Source organism: Mytilus californianus, unplaced genomic scaffold (assembly GCF_021869535.1).
Source record: "Mytilus californianus isolate M0D057914Y unplaced genomic scaffold, xbMytCali1.0.p SCAF_9, whole genome shotgun sequence".
NCBI lineage: Eukaryota > Metazoa > Mollusca > Bivalvia > Mytilida > Mytilidae > Mytilus > Mytilus californianus.
In genome coordinates, this window is record NW_026262745.1 from 64,789,006 (window position 1) to 64,816,055 (window position 27,050).

At 30.8% G+C, this 27,050-nt stretch overlaps 1 protein-coding gene across 2 annotated transcripts; it reads right to left on the reverse strand.

Moving 5' to 3' along the window:
* Positions 1-1,983: 1,983 nt before the first annotated feature.
* LOC127714429 (uncharacterized) lies at positions 1,984-15,150 on the reverse strand. 2 transcript variants are annotated; one of them, XM_052220488.1, is made up of 8 exons: positions 15,050-15,131; positions 14,782-14,838; positions 13,180-13,288; positions 11,383-11,456; positions 9,199-9,234; positions 7,454-7,504; positions 6,779-6,829; positions 1,984-4,243 (listed from the first exon to the last, which is right to left on the reverse strand). In XM_052220488.1, exons 2-8 carry the CDS (start codon positions 14,831-14,833, stop codon positions 3,801-3,803), a joined length of 816 nt encoding a protein of 271 aa, XP_052076448.1. In that variant the 5' UTR covers positions 14,834-14,838; positions 15,050-15,131; the 3' UTR covers positions 1,984-3,800. The 2 variants fall into 2 exon arrangements, with proteins under 2 accessions (XP_052076448.1, XP_052076449.1); XM_052220489.1 differs by lacking the exon at positions 14,782-14,838 and having other exon boundaries at positions 15,050-15,150.
* Between the last annotated feature and the right edge of the window lie 11,900 nt (positions 15,151-27,050).

Consider the following 27,050-nt stretch of genomic DNA (forward strand, 5'->3'; position numbering starts at 1 on the left):
AATATCGAAATATCATTAACATGATTAAGTAGTGACTATTCCATATTGAGCTATATCAAAACATCATTACATAATGTCAAAACCATATTATGAAAAGACCAAATAACATCAAATAATAATAAAACAACATAACGTAATATTAGAATTCCATATAAGACAGTTGTGGCGTTCCATACCTTGGTGTAAATCTAAAGTTATGTAGCAGCATATACTTTAGAAATGATGCAGATGAAAAGCGAAGGACTAGTTTTCATTCTAGAATACATAATTTATTGGCAATTGTGAATAATATAAAAGAAATGAATAATTGCTAAAATTGCCTGTTTATAAGATATGAAGTGCCTGTTAAGTGCAGCCAAAATTCCGGTAACCAGTGATATACTGATGTTTAAATACAGATATGCTGATCCCGCTTCCATGAAATGTTTTCATGGGAAAAATTTAACAAGGATAGGAATGAGTACAAAGTAAAGGTGGTGAAAGTCTTATTCAAAGTACACAAACTGGCCTAAAATTTATAGTATGTCTTTTATTCTAATATTTATCAACGACCTCACATCCTTAAACTATTTGTAAAGAGTATTCGCCTCTTCTTTGTCGCGACCACTTGTCGATGTCACTTCTTCTGAACGTTTCTCCATTTGCATTTTTGTATTTCATTTTTGCTTAATATGTGTTTTGTCTATATGCCCTTTTGTGTTTCTTTGTTACATATTTGTATTTTTATTGTGATTAAGATTATAACACAATGTTGACTGTTGTACCCCTATTTTGACATTTTTACCTATAATATCTGTTTGTTTTTTTCAAACATCGTTGTCAATATAACGGGATTCTATGCGTCTTTGATACAATTGAAAAATTGAGCTTTTGATTTTGCAATTTGATAAGGGACTTTCCGTTTTGAATTTTCCTCAACGTTCGGTATTTTTGTGATCTTACTTTTTTCCCGAGAATATCAACAGCCTAATAATTTACCCAATAGTGTTGACGTGTATTATTATTCATATGTTTACTCTCTGAAATTATTTTCGTAGACATATTACGTTCAACTGTTCGGAATTGTCGGTCTTGGAAGATCTTCAGCTTCATATTTGATTTGTTTTTTCCAACTGCTTTGGGTCTTATGAATACGAAACGCGCGTCAAATTTTTTGCCTGATATCTTTTATTGGTGTTACAGCCTGTCACGATCCTAGACTGATTATCTTTTATTGGTGTTATAGCCTGTCACGATCCTAGACTAGACGCATTATGAAACAAAAACCGAACATTTAATACTTAGGATTGAGTAAAACGATCCCCATCAAAAGCAATATAATGATGATTGCTGTACCCATATTTTGACTATTTTATTCATAATGTCTGTTTTGTTCACGCATCGTTGTAAATATAACGGAATTTGATGAGACTGTCGTACAAGTGAGAGGTTTAGCGCTATAAAACCAGGTTCAATCTACCATTTTCTACATTTGAAAATGCCTGTACCAAGTCAGGAATATGATAGCTGTTGTCCATTCGTTTGATGTCTTTTGTCATTTGATTTTGCCATGTGATTAGGGACTTTCCGATTGAATTTTCCTCGGAGTTCAGTATTTTTGTGATTTTACTTTTTTTTATAATACAAATTGCCAATACAATAAAAATGAAAGTCATGTCGTGCTAAACATATCTCAGATCGTAATTCAAAGTAACGACAACTATTTAATAGTTATATGGCATATTCGAAATGCACTCACATGTAACATGTTACATGTATAACTCATCACTTCAAATTAAATAACATCATCGGCAAACACGGAATATATTGGGACAGATCGATAAAGTGATCATACGTTGCAACACATTACTGTGATGCTGCTTATCAAAGACGCAGTTCATTCAGTTCAATAGTACATGAGGAAGCGATGTCGAAATTTTTTGTTAAATTAACGAGCAAACATAGAAGCGACATATATTATACTTGTCTTTAGTATCTGACGAATTCTGAGTAATGAGGATACATTTATAATATTTTGTTGTTTTAAATTTGAATTATTCTTTATCAAATTGGAGATTACCCAGTTTGAGTCGTGTTACATCGTCTTTTACAAATGCATTGTTCGCTTGATCCTTTGTTAAGTATAATTAACGTAGTTGTAGCGTCATGTGTTTGGTTTGTCTTTCTTTATAAGGTCAAAAGATGAGAACATCATTTTACTTATGCTTGTAATGTTAGTGGGTGATTTACAGATTACAGTTGGGTTTTATTTTATTTCCATAGACCATAAGTACTTTGACTTTTAAAAATCATATGTATTTATCTTTTTGGTTTAAACAACATATATAATAAGACTGCATGTACGTTGCCCACTGGGTGTGTTATTGGTTATTTGTTTGGATTACTGTCTCATTGACGTTCAGCCCGAATATATTCTTTCAGATAGAAATTTTTAAGAAAAAAACAAACAAACAATATTGCACATTTTAAAAAGTTACAAGCAATATATGAAAATGTTGCGATGTGACGTATGCATTTATCATGTTATTGATGTAGGCCAAGTTGGTCATTGAGTTAATATACCCTTGACAAAGTCAAAACATAATAGTCAGTTTTTGCGTTATTAAAATAAAAATGAATAAACTACATATATACTTAGTAGGTTATTGAAGTGGAATTTCCTTAACAAATATTAATAATGAAAGGTCCTTTCCGTGCAATTGGTACCAGGAAGAAACAACACAATTAAATGCAGCATAGTTTTTATATAATTTTTTTAACATATATGAAACAATGAACCGGATTTATATTCTTCCTTGTAAAATAGTTTCATTAACATATATACGATTTTATTTCGTCCAGCCTGATTGTTTTCATTTTCAACCTTTTATTACTTTCATTCAGATGAAAAGTAAACTTTTTCAAGCCATGTTTCGTTTAAACAACCTAAAAGTAATATAATTAAACACATAGATCAGATTCCATATTTACTGAGAACTGATTCTTCAGATGCCGACCCACTTCAAATATTAGAAATATATGTAATTATTTGTGACCAAACAAAAATATATAAAAACCTTGCTCTCTGTAAACAGCTCAAACAAAAGATGTGTTTTCTCGTTTTTTTGTCCAGGACAATATTTAAAGAAACATTATACTACAGCCTACTGATACCGGTGCTAGGGAAAATCTGATTCTTTAGAAATTTCAAAAAGGGTAAAGTAGTCAAGACATTGCGAACCACATAACTTAAGTACTACAAATTCACAATTTGTTTCTTAAAGTAAGAAAACGAAATAATTATCCTGCTTGTTTTCGGGTTTTTTATTTTTTGTCTATGTGGGTTTTTTTTCTTTTATTTTTGTGAATTTACAGTAAAAGCTACTGGCAAAAATCTTTTTTGTTTTGTTTCAAATCTGTCCCCAACTTGGAGCCTAATAAACATGTCAGTTTCATAATTTTTAAATACCATTAGAATTTAAATCAAATGATGTTTGATTTGTAAAATTTTCATCGAATTCTGTTTTCACAATCTAGCCTGGTAATCAGTTTAAAAATATAAAGTAAATCCCAGAATCGTTATATTAATTAATGATTTGAATAATAATTTTCATTGACTGAAACGAATTGTGTTTCTTTTTACAGTTTCACATATTGTTTAATAAATTTCATAACAATTCGTTTAATTGAATATCGACATCGATCTGCATGCCTTACTGAAATGTCGTTGATTTAAAGCAGACACACGCAATTTCATTCATATCAATGTAATAAAAATGAGTTCAGTCAAGTTTTTCTGTTATATTTACTGATTATTATTATCATTCATCCTGATCTTCGATATAAACTATGTTCTCTTGTGCGTGTATAAAACTAGTTTCTCTGCTTAATTGTTCTGAACTTGGCTCCTGGCTTAATGTAATTTCTATTGATTTCAGCTCCTGATAGGGATTTAGATATCCATCATTGTCTACTCCACTTATTCCGCTACCCCCAGTCGAACTTGCACTGCTTCTCGTGGCATGTGCATCATTTTTTTGAGATTCTACATTTAAAAATCCATCATCTATTTCCATGTACTCGTGAGTGTCTCCTTTGAGCGAAAAGCTGCTAGATGCATCGTAGTGTGTTATATTTGTTTGTCCTCTGTTCTTGCAAGCAAACTTATATTTCCAGTAAAAACAAGCCAGGGAGACAAATACTAGTAGAAGGAACATCAATAATGCGCAAATTGTTCCGATTGATGATTGAATGTTACTGTAACCTATCATAACATATAAGGATAACATAATGAAAACAACAAAATAGCCCATTTTTCTTGCAACAAATGTCACATTTTATTTTATTCATTACGTTTAAGAACAAATATTAACAATACGATATTCCTATTATTTAAGCATAGGTATGAATTGGTTTGCACTCAGAAAGCTTTACTGTAATTATTTGGTTTCAAAAACCCCAATAATCGTATAACAATAACTGACACAAGAAGTCAGGTATTATTATCAAAAGAGATATCAAAATTCATTTTCTTGCACAAGAAGAAATCAACCGCCCATGTAGATTCAAATTCAAATTATCCTACTACGTAATGAGAGCCTGTTGTAGTCTGGTGCAAAAGATAAAGTCGAAAAGGATCGTGTTTCACTTTCAAATGAAAATAAAAATCCTCCAAAATCTTACTGAATACTTTTTATATATAGTTACATGGCACTAGTCATTCCAATAAGGTATCAATTAGATATTAGCATTTTGTTTTTAAAAGATTGAAGCAATTTCATGAGTTTTCAGGCATGTATTTTTTTAACTTATAGAGAGTCTTGAAAATCATATAAAATTGTCTTACACCAAAAGTTCAACGATGTAAATGTTTAGAACAAGAAATTTCTAATAGTAAGTTATACTATCTTGAAAAACAATTACAATAACAATTAAGGAGAAAACAATGCGTGCGAACTTTCTAAAACAGAATCATACAAGTATTACTCTTCAAAAGGAAACGGGGACTACTAAATGCCAATTCATGAGAGCCAAGTTGACAACAATACACAATAATTAATATTGTTCATCCTTCTGTAATTATACTCGATACATTCTTTTCAGTATTAAATTCTTTGCATATCAGTTCAGATGACTGGGTTTCAGATAGTTTATAACAACGGATCATTATATTTTTCTCATATGATAGTATTGCAAATTCTTGAAAAAAAACCTTTACAAGTACAAGTATCACTCTTTATACGTTAATTTATATTTCTTATTACTACTTTTTAAATAAGAATTTTAACTGTCAATCAAGTGATGTTAGGAAAACAGAGAAAAAGATGTAGTGCTTTACATTCAGTAAATCGAACTACATGACAGAACTATGAGTTTGAACCTCGGGGTTTGAACGTATACTTTTGAATTGGTAACAGTCATAAACAGTTTATTCATAAACAATTATTATTCTATCAAATGTATGTTTTGTTTGATTTTTTAATTCAAGAAGAATATAATATTTACAAATAATTTTAAAATTAACGGCGCCCGGCTAGTTGCATTTACACACGCGTTCTCAATATGACAACATCGGCGTTTTGCATTTGTGTAAAAGCATATTTCCTATGGGGTGTTAAATGTTTCAAAAAATAGAGTTTAGTCCAAATTGTAATACAAGTTATCATATATGAAACATAAGTTTGGAATACGATACAAATATGGTTGACATAGATATTGTTAATATAGTTGATATCGATGATATCTGTTATATTCATCCTGCTCAGCAAATAGAGGTGGAAGTGTATTTCATACGTGTGAAAAAATATTAACATCTTTACACAAAATAGCACCTAAACCTATTTTAAACGATAAACCGCAAACTAATCTTCTGCAGGTTAGATATTAGATGTTTCACATATGTTCTATTGCACAGTGACCCTAGAATTCCAGCTCTATTTTTAACTACACATAGTTGTTTTAGGAAAATATCATTGTTGTTGACAATTGGAATGTCCATCACATATTATAAGTTTCCATCATGTTTCTCGGTTAGCAAATGTACTATTTCGTCGCATGCAAAAGTGTTTTTAACAATGAGCTTTTCAAGTTTGTCAACACTTGTACATTTTGTATCGTATTAGCCCTTCAAACTGTTGTCTGCCGGGTTACCTATATAATGGCTTATATTATAGGGTTTATGTTGTATTGTTGAATTTAAATTTTGACTAACGATTTTGTTGCCATAACAAACTCGGCAAGACGGGGCGTATTGGTTGTTAACAGTCGACAAGCGGATGCATATACCAAGTGGTGATACATTATTGAAACAATGGGTTCTCTTTTCGGTACATATGAAATCTAACAATCCTAACAATCATGCTACTTTTATATGATCGAACTAAACTTAATGAATAATCTCTCTGTTTTGCCTCATTTTTCATCTATCAGTCAAAAGTGTCTTACAGAATATGGTTGGTTTCTGTTCCTCTTATGATGTTTTAAGTTGAAATTAAGCTCAGAAGAAACCCAGAAAATATATAATCAAGATTTGTGACTAAAAACGTAATTCTTTTTTGTTTTTTATATATAATTTGATATTGGAAAAAAGGAAAATAACCAAAAAAAAGTCCAGGAAAAATTCAACGCAAAACGTAAAGTACTTTATCAGGTGGTAAAATCAAAACATCATACACATCAAACGATTAGAAAAGAACTGTCTTATTCCTGACTTGATAATCGATCTTCTTTGATTTTGTATTTGTATTTGTTTCAGAAATTGAAATGAAAGATCTGTTTAAAGCATATAATATACATGTACCTGTTCCGCTCTTTGTTGCCGTGGTAGTTTCCACTTCTGACCAATATGTGCCTTTCAAAACGAAAAGTTGGCTATTAAAAGACAGAAACACAGAAATTTTGATAATTACATTACTACTTCTACTTATAGTTATCGCATTAACCGTTTTGATTAATTAGGATACTGGTTACCCAAAGTATTATTTTCAAATCTGTCCCTCCTATTATATTTTTAGTTGAAAAAACGTTATGAATAAAACAAAAACAAAAACAAAAACATAATCAAGATTCGTGACTGAAAACGTAATTCCTTATTGTTTTTATATATATATAACTTGATATTGGAAAAAGGAAAATAATCAAAAAGAAGTCCAGGGAAAATTCAAAACAAAACGTAAAGTACTTTATCAAGTGGTAAAATCAAAACATCATACACATCAAACGATTAGAAAAGAACTGTTCTATTCCTGACTTTATAATCGATTTTCTGCAATTTTGCATTTGTTTAAGAAAATGTTTCAAACTAAGAAATCAAAACGAGTGTTACTTATCCAAAGGACAGTTTTGTTGCTATAAAACATACGAAATATATTTCTTAAATTCATTACTACTGACTTACTCATTTACCTCTACTGCTGAACGTGTTTATTCTCAATTGAAATAAAAGATCTGTTTAAAGTATATAATATACAAGTACCTGGTTCGCTCTTTAATGCCGTCGTAGTTTCCACTTCCGAACAATATGTGCCTGCCAATACGAAAAGTGGGCTATTTAAAGACAGCTATCACAGAAATTACGATGATTACACTACTACTTTTACTTCTATGTATGTCATTAACCTTTATAATAAACTAGGATATTGGTTTGCCAAATATTTTTTTTTAAATCTGCAACTGTTTGAAAAAAGCCAAACACAGATATCAATGATCTGATTTCCAAAATTTTTATTTTTAGTTTTATCACTGCAAATTTCCTATAAATAATATTTGCAAATTCATGCGAGTACCGATTTTGAAGAACTCAGCTTCCTAGATGCTGATACCCTCGCCTAACAACAGCCCACAAAACTCAGTGATAATACTTTATAATGTCTCAATTCTTATTTGTTAACCTTGTTTTCTAACAGTCATGCTACCTAGGTATAAGCAGATGTGGTGTGAGTGCCAATGAGACAACTCTCCATTCAAGTCACAATTTGTGAAAATAAACCATTATATGTCAAAGTACGGTCTTCAACACGGAGTCTCGGCTTACACCTATATAAAAAAAGAGAAACGAGAAACACTTATGAACCGCATCAACAAACGACTGAACATCCAATTCCTGACTTACGACAGGTACAAACAAATGAAGCGGGTGTTAACGTTTTAATAGGTACCAACCTTCATCCTTATCTGAAACAATAGTGTAACATCAAAAAACAGAAAGACACACTATAAAATATTAATTGAAATGGCTTAACTCAATCCAAATACATATTAACACAAGTGAACATACACTGAACATACACTGAACGAATAAATTCGATCTATGATACAATGTAAATACAAAATCAATAAATAAGGGGTGGTTAAATAAAGGCAACAGTAGTATACCGCTGTGAGATGTCAAACAATTTAGATAAAAAAAACATTAACCTTGAACAAAAAGCCGCCAAATACAATAATATACACAAGTAAATGAAAATATTGTTGTTGGAAGGTCTACAGTTTGAATGGAGAACGGAAATATTTTTTACTAATAAAATTGTTTGTTGTTCATATTACGAAGAAGTGCAAAATTATAGTCATACCAAACACTTATCAAAGCTGGTATATAGACGAGATATAAACTGAATAAGTAAACATTAAATAACAAAAAAAGTATAAAAAAAATGGTATCAACAGGTCAAATTAACAAGAAAGTACGATTTGGGAGTACTCCCAGTTACTGACGGCTAGTTGAAAGCCAAAAAAAAAATTTTTAAAATCATGCATCAGAGACTACTTGTAAATATACTCAAAACCATATGGATTGATTTATATATCTCTGATGGTTTTGAATATTATATAGAAATGGTGTCGAACTGAAAACAGTTAGTAACTTGCATGTAACTGGTCTTCATATTTTTTAAGTTGAATTCAACTCATGATGATTAAACGGTAAGGAATAAAATCAAGATTAATTTCTCAAAGGATTATTCCAGATTTGTATTTTTTTTATATTAACTTATTATTATTGGATTATTCAAAAAGTTTTAATCTATTTCAGAAAAAAATCAAACTGGAAAAATTAAAAACCAGTGTTACTTATTCAAAGGACCGTAATGATTTTATATAAAAAAAAAACGTAAAAGAAATGAATTCAATATTACGGACTTCGACTTTTATATTCTCAGCTGAACATTTTAAGGTAAGTAATTTTTGTTCAAATTAAGAACTGGCAAAAGTATATGGATTTACCTATTTTACAGTATCTTTCTGCTGTAGGTTCCAGTGCTGAAAAAGATGTATCTGTAAAAATTAAAATCACAAAAATACTGAACTCTGAGGAAAATTCAAAAAAGAAAGTCCTTAAATACGATAAAGTCGGATTATGAAAAATGAAAACAACACATTTAAAATTTTTCCGCGTCCGAAGCTCTTCACGATTCATCAGGAACGCTCAATGTCAAATATTTGAAAGCCAAGGATATAAAATGCAGACTTCACACAAATAACAATAACTACACTACTACTGTTAATTAGGTTAGTTGATTCGGCATTGATATTTAGTCAAAATTGACAATTTGAAATAACGAACTCACTACGTAAAATAGGGTCAGAAGATACCAAAATGTATTCAAATTCATAGTCCAAGATAAACAAACATTGCAAGGGCTTACAGAAAAAGACAAACAGACAAACAACAGTTCTCAAAACACAACATAGAACACTTAAAAGTGAGCAACAAGAACCCTTCCAAAAATTTATGGTTATGTCAAGTGCTCCGGAAGGGTAAGCAGAAATTGCTCCACATGTAGCAAACGTCGTGGTAAATGATTATTATAAATGTGTGAAAGTGTTATGTACAAGAAACTACAAAAAAATGTGTATTGTCATTCTTTTTACATGTTGATCAACATATGTAATAATTTTGTAGATTGAATATTTCAATGTTAATAAAGAATTGAAAAGGTAACACGTCATAGATACAAACAAAGATATACACACATAAATATTGAAAAATGAAAACAACACGTTGTAAATATCATTCTTCAGAAGCACTTTTCTTGATTTGCCGTCATAAAAAAAGCGTACAGTAATTTACCTTCAGTAAGTTAAAAAGAAAAACAGACAGGATCTCGGAATTCAAACATATAATATAGCATAAGATACATACATAAACAATTTCTATTTCATCTAAAAGAGGGGCGAAAGATACCAGAGGGACAGTCAAACTCACAGATGGATGTCTGGTATTGATAAAACAAATATAATGAATACAATCTAACTATGATATTCCGGTGATAAAAACACAATACTTTAACACTATTTGCATTGACACACATGTTATCAAAATGAATTCTTCGACGTTTTTTATTTGCGCATTAGCATTTTTTTATTTGGCACAATAATTTTATTTTTCATTTGAGCCAATGAAATAAAGTACCAACTGTTATCACAAAATTTATTTGGCTGACTTTAGTTTGGATATATACATTGAGTGTGTTTAATATAAACTCAGAATAATATACAGGTATAAAATAATGAAAGGTATATTCTGTTCTTGTTAAAAAGTTTTTTCTCCTTCTGCAGTTCGTGATTAGAAAAATGTCATGGTCCATAATACAAGTATCTTGTCTTTGGGACGTTTAAATCGTATTGATGTAAAAAATCACTTTGATTGAATAATAACAAAAAAGCTGAAAATGACATTATCAAGATCCTTTGTTTCTTGATTGACAACTTTTTTGTAACGTTAAGAGGACGTGTACAAACTATCGGCATTTCTATAAAAACCAACTGTGCTCCTCTTCTTGCAGACTTTTCCTTTCTACATATGAGACTAATTTATATTCGAACTTCTTAAGAAGACTAAAAAATAAGCTTGACCAATGCTATGTACGCCAACACGAGTAAATTGATCCATATGGAATATCTGTCTCACAGATGACGATAGATATGTCTCAATTGTCGTAACCAAAATCATGTCCCTTTTCCTCGAATATGACCTATACAATTTGACTTATCATCGGGGTTTTACCAACATGAGCAACACGATGAATGCTAAATGTGAAACAAGACCAACATACCCTTCTGCAGAACCGGAGATAACCCTAAATTTTGTTGATTTTTGTAACTTGTTGTTTTTCTTTTAATATTTTTACTTTTTTGCAATAGAACTTTCAGTGTTATTTTTGTTTCGATTAATGAGTTTAAATGTCCCTCTGATTTCTTGTCGCCTATCTTACATAAACGTAACGTTCGATTTTACATTGAAATGACGTTTCAATGTGATACAGCGGAAGGGATTTGAACACTAAATGAACCCGGGTTGTCTCTTTGACACATTCCCGATTTCCATTCTCAATTTTTATTATTTAATTTAATTTTCTTGTAAAAAAAATAATAGATCGTCGAAAACAAAATAATCGTTTATATTACCTTCACCATGATCATCTGTTTTGACCGTTTCTATACTAGACAATAACGTCACACATCCGTTCACGTGATCGCATCTAAAATAAAGTAATTGGATTAATTTTTTTTATTGATTTACCGATTTTCTAGACTCGTTCATTGAATATAAAAAATTCAATTTCCAATAGGAACTCTTTTTATGTCCTAAATGTGCCTCTTTAATTATGAAGTTCCAAAAGTAAACCAAACCCTGGAATTAGAAGTGCACATGGACTATTATATGCGAAGATCAAGTTTAAGGGTTGTTTTGTCTTTTTACAGTATTTGCATGGATCGACTTTCTAGGAGATTGAGCTTATAATAAAACATTCAACATCCCTCACCTGTTAATTTGTTTTGGCCACTATCTAACTATGTTTATACTTGTAAAATGCCAAGTTGTGTATCATTGACATGAAAATGTTTATCATATCTTGAACCAAGAGGTTAAATGCAAAACAAAATAAATCTGTGAGTATTTTAAATGTTACTCCATAAAAGAGTCGTAATTATTATTCAGCTATATTCACAACGTCCAAAGTATTGTTCTATACCATATGTTAATTTTTATGTGTCATTTGAGCTGCTTTTTCTGTGATATGAGTAAAAGAACACTTATATTACATTAACTTTTTAGATAACATGCTGTAAAAGACAACCCAAAAGCTACGAAGATACGTAATTTACTCTATGGTAAAGTGCAAAAAATGGTCTTCAAAAGAAATTTGGGAAACACGTTAAAAAATCCTCTTTAAACTCCGCATAAATAGTGCATATAACCTGCTTAAACAGTCTCAAAATGGAGACTTTTCGACACAAGATCTCTAGGGTTATGCTCGATGACGACTGCAAAACTCATATCGCCATTTTGTAAGTTGTTGCAAAGTCTTCAAATCGTTTACTTAAGTTTAAGTTTTTTCGAACACACAATTTTCCTCCGTTTTAACTTATTTAACAAATATATATACACACCGTAAGGATAAGGAGAAATAGCAAAAACTAACAAAACAATTATCCAGTTTAAAACTCTTATTGGTCAATGAATAAACTCATCATAGATACCAGGATTAAATTTTGTATTTACGCTAGACGCGAGTTTCGTCTACAAAAGACTCATCAGTGACGCTCAAATCCAAAAAAGTTAAAAAGGCCAAATTAAGTACTAAGTTGAGGAGCATTGAGGACCAAAGTTCATAAAAGTTTTGCCAAATACAGCTAAGGTAATATATTCCTGAGATAGAAAAGCCTTAGTATTTCAAAAATTCAAAAGTTTTGTAAACAGTTATTTTATACATATGACCATATCAATGATAATTCATGTCAGCACAAAAGTGCTGACTACTGGGCTGGTGATACCCTCGGGGAATTAAAACTCCACCAGCAGTGGCATCGACCCAGTGGTTGTAAATAAACTCATCATAGATACCAGGATTAAATTTTGTATTTACGCTAGACGCGCGTTTCGTCTACAAAAGACTCATCAGTGACGCTCGAATCCAAAAAAGTTAAAAAGGCCAAATAAAGTACTAAGTTGAAGAGCATTGAGGACCAAAGTTCCTAAAAGTTTTGCCAAATACAGCTAAGGTAATCTATTCCTGAGATAGAAAAGCCTTAGTCTTTCAAAAATTCAAAAGTTTTGTAAACAGTTAATTTATACATATGACCATATCAATGATAATTCATGTCAGCACAGAAGTACTGACTACAAGTGCAATGCACAATATCTATACTGCAGTGTTTATTTATTCTAGAATAAATTTGAAGGTCAGAAAATCTACAAACCTTTCATTCATATTGCATACACATTCAGATAAACATTCTCTTCCAAAAGTATTTTCTGGGCATGGTCTGCAAGCTTCACCAATAAATGAAATGAAACCCTTTTTACACTCTAAAAATAATTAACACAAAATGATAATGAGTAAGAAATATGCTTACGGCGTATGATGACCCATACTAGTTATAGTCATTAAGTCATTTGCGGAAAGTTTTGGCAATCATACCGCATCTTCTTAATTTATATTTGTATCAACATTAGTCCATTAGAAAGGTCAGAATTTTATTTTAACATGAATAGTTTTGAATAGTGTTCTCTTATGAATTCATTTCTGTGTAACATTTCTTATAGGTAATATTCACGCTCAATATCCGGAGATTAGCTAAAACACTGTTGGCGAGTACCCATACAAAGCAAAAACAGCGCACAGTATACATTGCTACATGATTAAAAATTAGGATATTACTATCCGAAACTTAATTATGTGCCGACATCAATTACTAGTATCAATTTATTAGATAAAAAATAAAAACAGAAAATGAACTGTGCATAAAAGTGTATAGTATATACTAAATGTATAGCCATATTGCATATTTTACTGTATAAAATGGGGCTAATTGGTGTGTAGCGTTTATTTGGGTTCTATTGTGGAGGGTAGGGTGAAATATACTTATTATTCAAAAAAATGTAATTGCCTTTTCTCGTTAGTTATAATACACAAATTAACTTTTTTCATCATAACGTACGATTACTCCAATCGGATTATATAAAAACTCCTGTAGTATCGATTTGTCTGTAACTGTACGAGGGTTAAGACAGATAACAATTTAATTAGGTTTTCATTCTTTGAATTGTTTTACTTATAATTATAAGTCGTTAATTTAGAAATTTAAAATCGAAAACAGCGGCGAGGAATTCACCCTGTGTGAATATCTTGCACTGTGTTGTATGCTATTTCACAGTTTCGACGACTTTTGGTTAGTTCTAAAATACAGTCGACTCTCGTTATCTCGAAGTCAGCTGGACCAAAGAAATATTTCGAGATACACGTAGTTCGACTCAAACGAAAACCGGAAGTTTGACAGACCAAGGGACACAACTCTTACTTAGCTTGGTAAAGCTAAAATAAATCCGGATGAATATGAAAAGGGGATCGATATTCTGGTATCAGATCGATGTATTTGTATGGCATGGTCTTTCATTATTATTATTATTATTATAACATTATTTTTACTTATTCAATTGTTTCAGTTACAATTTTTTCCTATGGCTTTTATCCGAGAGAGGAATTTTCCAATCGATCTTAGCGTTATTTAGGTCATTTAAAGTTGACAAAATTGTTTATTCTCGGATACAAGAGATTTTAGAAAATTTAGATTTCTCTTCGTTTTCTTTCATCTCACTCTTTCTTTTCAAAAGAAAATACAAGACTAAAGACGAGAATTTGAGTCAAATCGATGAACATGAATTTAAGAGATAATGTCCCTTTGAAATTAGGTACTAATACCTTTTGCGAAATATAAGGCATTTACATTGCCATTTGTTTTATTCCTTGGACACACATCTTGATAAAAGACCGATACTTAAAAATGTATGTATGTTCTTACCAACACACGTTCCGTCCCTGTGTTCGAAATTGAAAAAAACACAAGTATTCATTTAAACTGAAAATAGAAATTGAAATAAATATTTACATATAATACTAGCCTATCTTAATGGTAAATATGATTTATTATAAAAGGTTGAAATAAATGAAAAAGTACACTATCCGCAATGGATGATATTATTTACTTAACTTTTGTATATTGTCCATTTCCAACATATTCGAGAAAAATATTAATAAGGCCTTTAAAATAGTATATACAATATATTTACCCAGATGAACAAATCTCCTGTTTACAATAAACTACAATACACAAATAAAAAACAATAATATAAACCATCGACATCATGTTTGTAGAATTAATCAAATGTATATATTTTTAGTAGGTCAGACAATAAGGAAATATTCCTGTAAAATAAATTTGAATTTCATTTCTACATCTAGTTCATTTAGGTTCAAACTATTGTGTAAATTAGAGAGACGAATCACATGAGTGTGTGATTCAAGTACTGTCTGATAGTCCAAGTATCTATTCGAAATTTGGAAGGAAAACTGTTTCTAACTTTAAAATTTCATTACTGATGTAAATTCGAACACAAAATTATTGTAATTTCTTTAAGTAAATGACAACTATCGAAAAGAAAGAATATAGATTGAATAATTTTTATTATCATTCATCACATAACACTTTTAGAACTATGCTAATACTTAAGAAATGGTCACAACTTCTCATATCTGATAATGCCTGGTAATGTTATAAAAGTGTGAATTATTCGAAATACTAAGGATTTTCTTATTCCAGTCATAGACTACCTTAACCCTATTTAGCACAACTTTTTGGAATTTTGGGTCCTCAATGCTCTTCAACTTTATATTTGTTTGGCTTTCTACTATTTTGATCTGAGCGTCACATATGTTTCTTTTTATAGACAAACGCGCATTTGGCGTATTAAATTATAAGCTTGGTACCTTTGATAACTATTGACACCACTGGGTCGATGCCACTACTGGTGGACGTTTCTTCAACGAGGGTATCACCAGCCCAGTAGTCAGCACTTCGGTGTTGACATGATTATCAATAATATGGTGTTTTTTTTTTATAAATCAACTGTTTTCAAAAGTATGAATTATTCGAATGACTAAGGATTTTCTTATCTCAGGCATAGATAACCGTAGTCCTATTTGGCACAACTTTTGGGAATTTCGGGTCATCAATGCTCTTCAACTTTATATGTTGTTATGCTGAAAGCAGTGTTGTTATGATGTCGTTGTTCAGTTCTTTTATCTGTTATTTTCAGGACGAACATCACTTTGTACGTTTGTAGTTTGTAGCAGGAATGTGGTTCAATAGATATAAGAAGATGTTGCATTAGTGCCAATGAGACAACTTTCCATCCAAGTCACAATTTATAAAGGTAAACCATTATAGGTCAGAGTATAAGTCAAGTTCAATTATTCTGCATTGACATCCTGTATACAGCTTTTTTTTAAACATTCACAAGATCGTGGCTTCCTGTTTTATGAATGTGCTTTTAAGTCATTTCATTTTACTCTTACTTCATTTTGGTCTCTGGTAGAGAGCTGTTCCATGGGCAAACATACCACATCTTCTTATTATTATATCTTAAGTACATGTGCCGATGTTTGAGTAAAGAATACCTTGCTTTCTTGTCATCAGATTCACTACTTTGAGATTGCTTACGGTAATTGATAGCATTCTCACGTTATTGTTAAACACTTTCTTAGAGTACATATTATGTTTTGTTATGTAGCTTACTATTATAACAGATCATGTTCTGATTGTTATTTAGAGTTCTTTTCTATACTTTCGTAATTCTACCCATAGTGCTACATTTGTGAATAACGTATTGTATATTTTAACCCGCCACATGGTTATGTTAGTGAAAAGTAAAATAAAAAATACAGAACTCCAAGGACAATTCAAAACGGAAATTCCTTTATAAAATGGCAAAATTAAACGCCCAAACATTTCCAACGAATGGAAAAGTAAATGTCTCATTCCTGACCCGGTACAGGTTCCTCCCAATGTATACCATGGTGGACTCAACCGGGCCCTATGTCTAGCTAAACCCCTGTGCGGCAAACGTCAATATTGTAATGTAATCTTAATCACAATAAAAAAAATAACTGTTTAAACAAAGAGACACAAAATGGCAAACATTGTATAAACAACGTACATCAGCAAAAATGAAAGACAAAAACTCAAAATTGACCATTGCACTATGGCGGGATGTACCAATCCATGTCATAAGTATATAATCCAAAATTGATAAACAGTTGTGGTTAAAAATATACAAGGACCAAAAAGGGGAACTTTGATACGTAATTAGGATGATAAACAACTTCAGTACCTAGAATCTATACTTTCAGACCATCATATATTGTTTGTGTAAGTAAGGAATAACAGTAGTGTAATTGAAAAGTTGTCACCGTCAAATCAAAATTGACGGTGGCAACTCTTCAACTACAGATCCTTTATTCTGATTCTAATGCATGGCAAAAAGAAATAACATGTTAGACCTTTAAAACATATATAAACTCTTTTATATGGTTCTGAAGTTTTGAGGCTTTGAGAATTCGAAAATAATTGAACAGGTGCATTTGAAATTTGGCAAAATGAATTTTAAAGGTTCGAAATACTACACCGAATGTAATGGTGTATGAAGAATGGGTAATGTTTCCTTTGCAAATCCGGGTAAAATGTAGAATGAGTTCGTACTGGTGTAAAGTTGTAAACAATATCAATAAACTCAGTAGTGCTTTGTACAGGCTGATGTTATCATTGAAGAATCATGGTCATTATGTTTTTAAATGGATTAATTTTGTAGAATCGATATTTAGCAAAACTGGTCTAGGTTATATTTTAATGAATCAGAATGGCTTTTGTCATAACATCTGAACAGATTAGAGGTTGGGTAACAAAATTAATGACATCGAACTTACGTATTCCAATCGAAATGTGGCGTTGACAAAATATACCTAGAGATTTTATGTTTTATTAATTTTTACTTTTGTGTTATGAATTTGTTGGTATTTTTATGTTTTATTTGTATGTCAACATGATTCTATTGTTAATTATAAAAACCAATACTTACCTAGATGTTATAGTATTAATCATAGAAAGGATTATTGTACATATGTCATATGGAAATCTACAAAGGACTTTCAGTTTTTATTAAAAAAAAATGCTTGTTTATTCTACAATATTTACAAATAGGTTTCTATGTGTTTAAATAGTACTGCATGCTCATTTCGTCATTTTATAGTTTATGTATAAAACTTCATATTGTATGGATGGCATGAGTCTTATGACTGTATACGTAAGTTTATAAACTTTATGAACTTAATCATATAAATTATAACAATCATGTTTTTACAGTCTCAATATATGCTATCATAATTCCAGTGGTTTAATTCTTTAAAATAGTATAATAGATTTGTAATATACAGTATAAGTGTATACAGCTGAAGGTAACAAATATCAATTAAGGTAAATTCAATTTGAACATGCACACTCACAATCAAGTGTAACCCTACCATATTCTATATGTACCTACTCTAAGTCTGGAGCATATAATTCAGTTATTGGTATGGAGCTAAATTAACTAGGCTATTCCCCAACGATTTATTTTGGTTCAGATTTTATTAGATCAATAATAATAATCGGCGGGTCTTGCAGAATGTCCCGAATATTATTTTTTGGTTTGAATTTTATAAAAATAATCGGCCGGTCGTGATTTTTAAAGTCGAATGTTTTATTATTGAAATAATCGGTGGGTCGTGATTTTTAAAAGCCGAGGATTTTTTTATTGAAAATAATCGGCGGGGTCTTTATTTTTAAAAGCCGAAGATTTTATAATTGATAATAATCGGCCGGGTCGTGAATTTCTAAAAGCCGAACATTTATTTTTATCCATGTATTTCTAAGGGAAAAATGATAATAAACGGGGGGTTCACTGTGGCTTTTAAATAATTCATGTACTGTGGATTCATTATTATTCGTTGGATACCAATTTTCGTGGATTTCGTGGGTACAAGTGAACCACGAAAATAAATGTTGAACGAATAACAAATTTTCTATAGGCTTGTATGCAGACTTCGTTAAAACCACGAAATTAAATATCCACGAACATGTACGTTTTCCTTAATCCACGAATATTGGTATCAACGAAAATAAATGAATCCACAGTATGTGGAATTAACTGTCTAACCATGATTACTGATCTAATCCAATTAAACATATTTGTTTATGTGTTCGCTATGATACATATTATTCCTCGAAGGCAAATATCTTTTGGTTAAAGATAAAGAAAAACTTTCTTAGAAATGTATGAATGTTTTTGAAGTCCAAAGAATCAATATCTATTTTAGTGCATGTTTCAAAGTGTATATTTACATCCGAAGTAACTGATATATCAAGTTATAAGTCTCTAATATTGTTTTCAGTAAGAGATACCTTGCAAATGTTTTAAATAGCTGTTTGAGTTCATGCAATATCCAAAGATTTCCTTTTAGTATCATGGTTATGTATAAGATTAGAGGGCTTACAAGTTCGGGGGGTAATTCGTGGATAAGGTCTTCAGTTAGATCATCAAACATATAAACTGTAAGTGTCTTTAAATATCAGCTGTATTTGTACTCGGGTCGAATCAGAAGTAATAGCTCGCTGATGCCCGAATTACACCTGTTTCTTAGTCCCTTACAAATATAGATATATGATATATGAAGACACTAAATAGTTATTGTGACGTCTATGTATTATATTCCATACAGTCAAAATGTTATTCAGATTAAAATGTTTGTGTTATAGACACTGTTGCAAATCTTAAGTTTTGAAACATTTTGCATGAGCCGACATCTTTAAAATGATTAATCAAAATAAAGCATTTTTTTATTCTTTTAAATTTCGTTTTCTTAAAAGATAATTTTAAATATTATGCCAAAATCAATCAAAATTGAACTTTTGGACGATTGACATTTATTGTTTATAATTTGTACGCTACATGTTCGAAAAAAACGCTCAATTTTATCAAATTGCTATGTTATGAAATAAGTACGGAGGAAATCAGCAATTGAACTTTCAAAACTTCATTTTGGTGTTGTAAAGTATGAGTTAACAGATGACAAAGCTAATGACAATGGGACGGAGTAACATTTGATAGTGTACAAACTGAACCACTGATCCAACAGTAGTGTTGTTACGGTATGATATTGATTTCCACTGTTATTCCGTTTGATGATTTTATAGAGTGAGTTTCCTTTATAAATTGGTTGTCATAAAGTCTATAAGGAGATATGAATCATTTAGGCTAGTGTTATTTATGCAACACGCAAAAAAAAAAAAAAAAAAAAAACTATACCAACATCTACCATCAATAGATATTTCTATCATTCAACAGCAGAATCCAACGTTGGTAAAATGTACATGATGTAGTATGGAAAGATTAATGTCACATTATAAACGACCTTCAGAAATACGAATGATGGATTGTGACAAGATTTTCCTTCAAACTATTCAGATGTATGCTTAAACAATGAACAGTTTTTCGTGCGTGATGTTAAGTACATTTGATAAGCCTTTCACGTTGATGATTCAGCAGAACTCGGTTTAGAAACCGGAAATTGTTACGTGCAACACTGAACACTAGAAATCACAAGGACGGACAGTTTATATACAATTTTAAATACCAGTTACCAATTTTTGTCAGCTCATCTTTATGATGTTGATTAGGAACTTATATCATGTTTGATATTTTACATTCACCATGCTCTTATCAGAAAAAAATCAGAAAAATCGAACCAAACAGATAAGAATAAAATTTCATCTTGACCTCGCATGCGCACCTACTAAATGTTTAATAAGTGCCGTTACATTGTTATCGTTAATGTAACTGTTACCACTTGATCGACCTCTGTTGGTAGTGGTTAGTTACCAAGTGTATAACTAGCACTGTAGCATTAACTTCGTAACTGTCATGAAAATACGAGTATTGTTTGATTGAAATTTGCATTTGAAGGAAACATTTTCAAATAAGATATGAGTCTCCTATTGGCTGTACTCTTGGTAAAGTCAGTTTTGTATTATTTGTAATAACTTTGGGGTTTTCAGAAATGTTGGCCTCAAGCATCACTGCAGGTACATAAATAGATTAAATGAGTATCTAGTGCAATACAATCACGTTGATTGTAGGTTGTTTCCTTGTTTTTTTTGTAAAATAGACAGAACAAAGTCGACCTAAAGCAGCGTTTGTTTCAGTTTTTATTATAAAAAAAAAATCCAAAATGTTTCTAATTGTATATTGTTTTGCAAGATATATATCCTTCCCGGAAAATATATGATTCAACAAATATAATATAGGTGAGACCAAATGTCGAGTACTATTCCATTATGTTTTGTTTTAAAATTTATCAATTTCATTCCATAACTTTTAATCAATATATCACCTTTCTAAGTCATTTACATGACAATAACAATTATAAATTCTATAAGTAAAAATAATTATTAACCTTATTCTTTGAATGCCCAACCATTCAACAACAAGAGAAATGTGTGCATTTCTATAAAATCTAACGACGCGTATTAAAATATAAAATAACCTAATAAACTTTGGAAAACTCACATGCAAGAAAAAACAAATCATCATAGATACCAGGCTTATAATTTTGTAAAGCAGACACGCGTTAGTCTACAAAAGACTCATCAGTGACCCTAGAAAACAAGAAAAAAAAGGCCAAACTGAGTACGAATTAAAAGAGTATTGAGAACCAAATATTCCGAAAGGATTTACAAATTACAGCAAACGTAATCTATTACTGATATCAAAGATCCTTAGCAAAATTACTGTTCTGTCTCTTCATTATATTGTATGTACATTTCAAGTTACAGAATATGTTAAACACATGCATATATAAATAATGGTACGACAGTTTTATGAAAAGTTTAACATGATTCACTTTAAATAGATAAGAAAAGAAGTATTATGAAAAGTTTACCATGTTTCACTGCAAGTAGCTGAAAAAGCTTTAAACTGTTTGGTCACTTTGATTGCCTTCAACTTTTCAAATGAAATAAAATCAGCTGTTATTGCGACGTAGTTACCAGTTTTAATGTGTATCGAGCTGCCGACATTTATATTATTTTCGAGAATTCAACATTTGATTTTTCTGTGAAACCTTAGATATTCATACATTTAAAAAGAAAGTCGACTAGGATATATCATTATCCTTAAATTTTGTCATAGAACAAATAAAACGTAAATGACGCAAATGTATATAACACCACATTGGGATAATTTATTGTCATTGCTTCTCGAGTGTGTCCGGCTAGAAAAGGGTTTTACTGTCGATTAACCTTGCAGTTAATCATTTAAGAGCATCTACATGTAAATGATTGTAAAATTGATTAATCTTATTAAAGAAACCCCTGTCATGATATGGTGTCCAGAACAATGCAGCATACATAAGTGGTTCGTCATGCTCAAATTCTATGAAAATAATATACAAAATGTTGCTACACTACCTTACACATTTTGTTCACAAAATTTAGAAACAAAATATATTTATGAAAGTCGTACTTACAATCAAACCTATATTTTTAGAGTTGTGTTCCATAACATTGGTACACCATCTTAAACTCCTATTCACCAGCATAGATTATTTTATAAAATATACAGATACACATTTATAAAACAGTGATGATTTTATTTACAGTTTTATCAAATTATAAACGTTTTTCAAACTAAATTTCAACACGTATGTTAGATTTATTGAACTGATTTGTATGAAACAGTGACACATTGAAACATTCAAATATCAAACGAAAATAACAATACATTTTGACAGTCATGATTTTTTCCTTTATTCGTGAAGTGTATCAGAACATTCGTTCTGATTTTTTGGGTAAATCGGTTTCTCTTGTTCATGTTCGGATTGTTCCAAATATGGTCCTTGCCCAATTGTAATTGCTTTGGATTAAAGAGCATGCTAGGGATTCAAATATCCTTCACTGTTTGTGCCACACATGCTGCTTTCCAAAATCGGACTGCAGTCACCGTTAACGTCTTGTCCTTCTTATTGTAGGATCGCGATTCAAAAATTCATCATTAACTTCTTTACATTCCTTCATTGCTCTTAGTGCATGTGAAAACTAGTTTCAGTGTATTATAGTTCAGAACAGGGCCCATGTCCAATTGTATTTTTTTAATTGTATATTCAGATTTGCTTCACTGTCTGTTCCACAAATGCTGCTTCAGGAGAACTTACACTGCGCCCTTTTCATCATTTATCGAAAATTCTTAACTAAACAAATCCATCGTCTAATTCCTCGTATTCATACGCAACCCATTGTTTCCACTGGTTTGAAGATTAGTTGGGATGAACGGACGAAGAGACGGGTTAACAGACAAACAGACGGACACGCGGTATGTGTTTGTCCCCCTCAACGCGTCACGCAGTTTTACGATAGAATTATTCCAGCGTTTTAAGGATTTTTTTCAATTTATAAGGTCCGTAAGTTTATAAATTGGTGCTTATCAGTTAGCATAAACATAAGTCTTTTAAAATACAACTAAACAGTAGGAATCGTAATGATGCAACTTGAATATTTAGATTGTACTTCGTTTTTCTTACAGGACAGAAACGAGACAGATGTCCCTTATTTTCTTTATTTCTTTTTTCTTTTCGGCACAAATATTCCTTCAAAATTATTTTATCTAGATTTCTTTCTGCTCCCGGAAGTGTGGTTCCTTATATGTTATTCCTTTTTTGAACACTTTAAAATCTAAATTAACTTTTTTTGAATTATTTAAAAATTCTATCGAACTAAGTTTAGACCGTGTAGCTACCTAAGGGGTTGCAAATTTTTAGAGTTTATCAATACAACCTGACGTCCGCCTGATTGTTGCTATTTATACCTATATATGTAATGAATACTGTATTGCTAAACTTTGCACATTCCAATAACCTGCATAATATGTATCAGTTTGACAAGTTTATATTATTCATGATTTGAGAATATATAATTCATTCAAATTTTCGTCTTTCTTTATCGACTATTTCAGAATATTACTTCTGAATGTTGAAATAATGTGTGTTCTCCTCTGTATGTATGAAACTGGTTTCTATGTCGGATAGTTCGGAATATGGTTCATGTCCCAATGACATTTCTATTGATTTCAGTGCATGATAGGGATTCAGATATCCGTCACTGTCTACTCCGCAAATGCCACTTCCCCTAGCCGAACTCCGACTGCTACTAATATCTTGTCCATCATTTATTGAAGATTCGCGATTCAAAAATCCATCATCTACTTCCTCGTACTCTTGAGCCTCTCCTTGTTGCAGATGGTTTCCTGATGAATTGAAATGCATTCTGTTTGTGTCAACTGTTCTTTGTTTTCTCTTCTTGCAAGATACTTCATATTTCCAACAAACACATGCGAGAGAGAGACAAAGTAGTAATATCAAAACTGTATTGGAAATTCCAATTGAAAGTATTAGCAGTTGATTTTCATCGATTCCTATCAAAAGATGAAAGGTTAACATCATGAATGCAAACATATGATCGATTACTCTTTCCACATTATTATTTGTCATGGGATCGACTTTATGAAACGATATACTAAACATTATGTTAACTATTTCAGCTTATGTATTGATTGACTAACAGCTTAACTCTCACCATTTCTAAATCTAAGTAACAGAAGAAAGTCTCATTTTAAGAAACTGCTTCATTCTTCATATGATTCACTTAAGGATGTTCGCTACTCTTGTTTTTCACTTTTTGTTAGATATTCGGAATCCTCTAGTTTAATCCATGTAGTGCAAATCAAAAAAATTGTCCACTAACCCTTACTTTTCTTTTCATAATTTTACAACATATAGTTTAAAACTCTATTTTTGAAAATCTTATCAAATCCTTGTTACTTTTTCATTGTTTTTGAAAGAAAAATGGTGTTAATGTTAAACGTATGAATAATCTAGAGAGAAATATTTCCCGCCAAATTTTCAATGGCTTACATCTCGAAAACAAGCACACGGACCCTTCATTTTTTCTGTTTTTTTTTTTTGTTTAGTTCCTTTATTTACATACTATCAAATTAACAGTCTTTTAAAAAGCTTGTTATTTTGAAACAGAGAAGCGAACATCCTTAAATCTAAGATTTTTCTTCTGTGTAAGAAAGATAATGCAGACATCATTTTTAAAGAAGAAATGTTATTTGCAAATTGTCAAAAAGTTCAATTGCAATTGGTAGCATCTAAGTAACACTATACAATTTTTGTTCTGTTTGATATGCAATATATCTGTTGAAACGTCAGTAAGTAATCTGATGGATGCTGGTTTAGTACATGTAACTGCCAGTAAAGAGTAACTATCACTTATCAATTTTTCAATAGTACGCACCTCAATATGGTCAAAATAGGAATGGTAAATTAGATTCTTCGTATAGGATGAGGATCCAATTTCTAAATTTAGATAATTTTTTTAAGTGTCTTTTTTTGGCATGTTGTAAGGCAAAATTTCAATCCTAACCTACAAAGCCTCATTTCCAGTGACAGTTCAAATTTCCCGTCATTTATTCCAATATGTTTTCCACGAAGAACCTACCTATTGTACTAATCTTTATTTGTTCTCGTCCTAAATATGCACACAGTACTTACTACAATACACATTAATCAAGTGTCAATCTATAAATGACGAACGCACAGGTTGAATAAATTCAGCACACTACCGATAACTAAATTATTATTTATAAATGTCCTTTCGCCGATCTTTATGCAGATCTTGCTTTCCTTTTTAATGACATCTTTAAAAATATCCGTAATTATATGTAACGTCATTGCCATTAACAACCTTCGTTTTCAAATTTAAACTTTTCGAACAAAAGTATTTCTTGAGATATTTTTAAATTAAAAATAAATTTGTAATGATCACTTTTATCGCTGTTCATGTCCTGGACCACAAGTGGTGTACATTATTATTGAAATAAGCTTAGAAAGTGATGAAAGTTTTAAAAGTCACACTATTATTCAGAATTAGTAAATTTCACATTATTTTGTAGAAAGGTTATCAAGTGATAGTAACTGGTCATCAAACAATTACATGCCATGCCGATAATTTGGCATCCGTTTTTGTGCTAGAATATGTTCAAACTGAGTTCCTGAATATGATTGTAATATTTTTGAAAATAATTTTTAACTTCATCTAACATAACTTGATTCCTCATAAGCATACTTTTATTTTAAATTTTACAAAGTTCGTAACTCACAAGTGGATAACATATCTAGAAAATTATGTTATGCGCCTCATGTTCACGTTCAAAAAGGTTAGTAGTTTCCTTGCAATATCAATATAATTTATTTCAATGAGTTGAGTTAATCCATATACATCTTATCTTTTCCAGTACATTTGAAATATGGGTAATTAAGAACATGAGAAGGTATGTTTAACATCAAATTTCTTTTTCAAAATAAAGATAATACATGAAAACTTTTATGAATATTGTGAATTGATCTTTTTTGTTATGACTATAAGAACTAGGAGGACGATACAATGTTCTAGGTAGAGCCAATTCGCTAAAATTATTTCACAGCAATACAATTTGTTGTATCATAGCTTCCTGTGTGTACTGTATGTTTGTTAAATCCTGTTTTTTACATGTCTTCTACTGATAAAAAAAATTCAGTAACGATGTCCGTCGGTAACAGTTTGTGTTCTTCTATATCATCTTAAAAACGTTTGAAATTAACAATTTTGTTTCATAATTGTTTCCTACGTTAATTAAAGAGAGAGGCGAAAGATAACACAGGAATATTCACAATGCAATGGCAAAAGACAAAAACGACCAAAGAGAAAAAAAAAGGAACCGTCTAAAAAACACAATGTAGAACATTTATTTGACGACTTAGCAACATAAATTCAATCAAAAACAACAATGGGTTATATCAGATGATTCGAAAGGTTAAGCAAATCCTGTCGTGACCGTTATGTTAGAAAAATTTCAGATATGTCTAATTTCATATTGTCGCATTCGAGTAAAAGAAATTGGTTTTGTGATTTCAACAATTGAAATAGAAGCGTCATAATGGTCAACCGACAGCTTCCGTTCAATTTCATTTAAAAATGTTTTAGGTATATTTTTAAAGAATAGAGAAACAAAACGGGAAATGTTTTTAACAGACAACAACACTACTAAGGAGTAGAAAATAGCCCAAAGCCACCAATGGTTCTTTGACGCAGCGAAAAAATCTTGT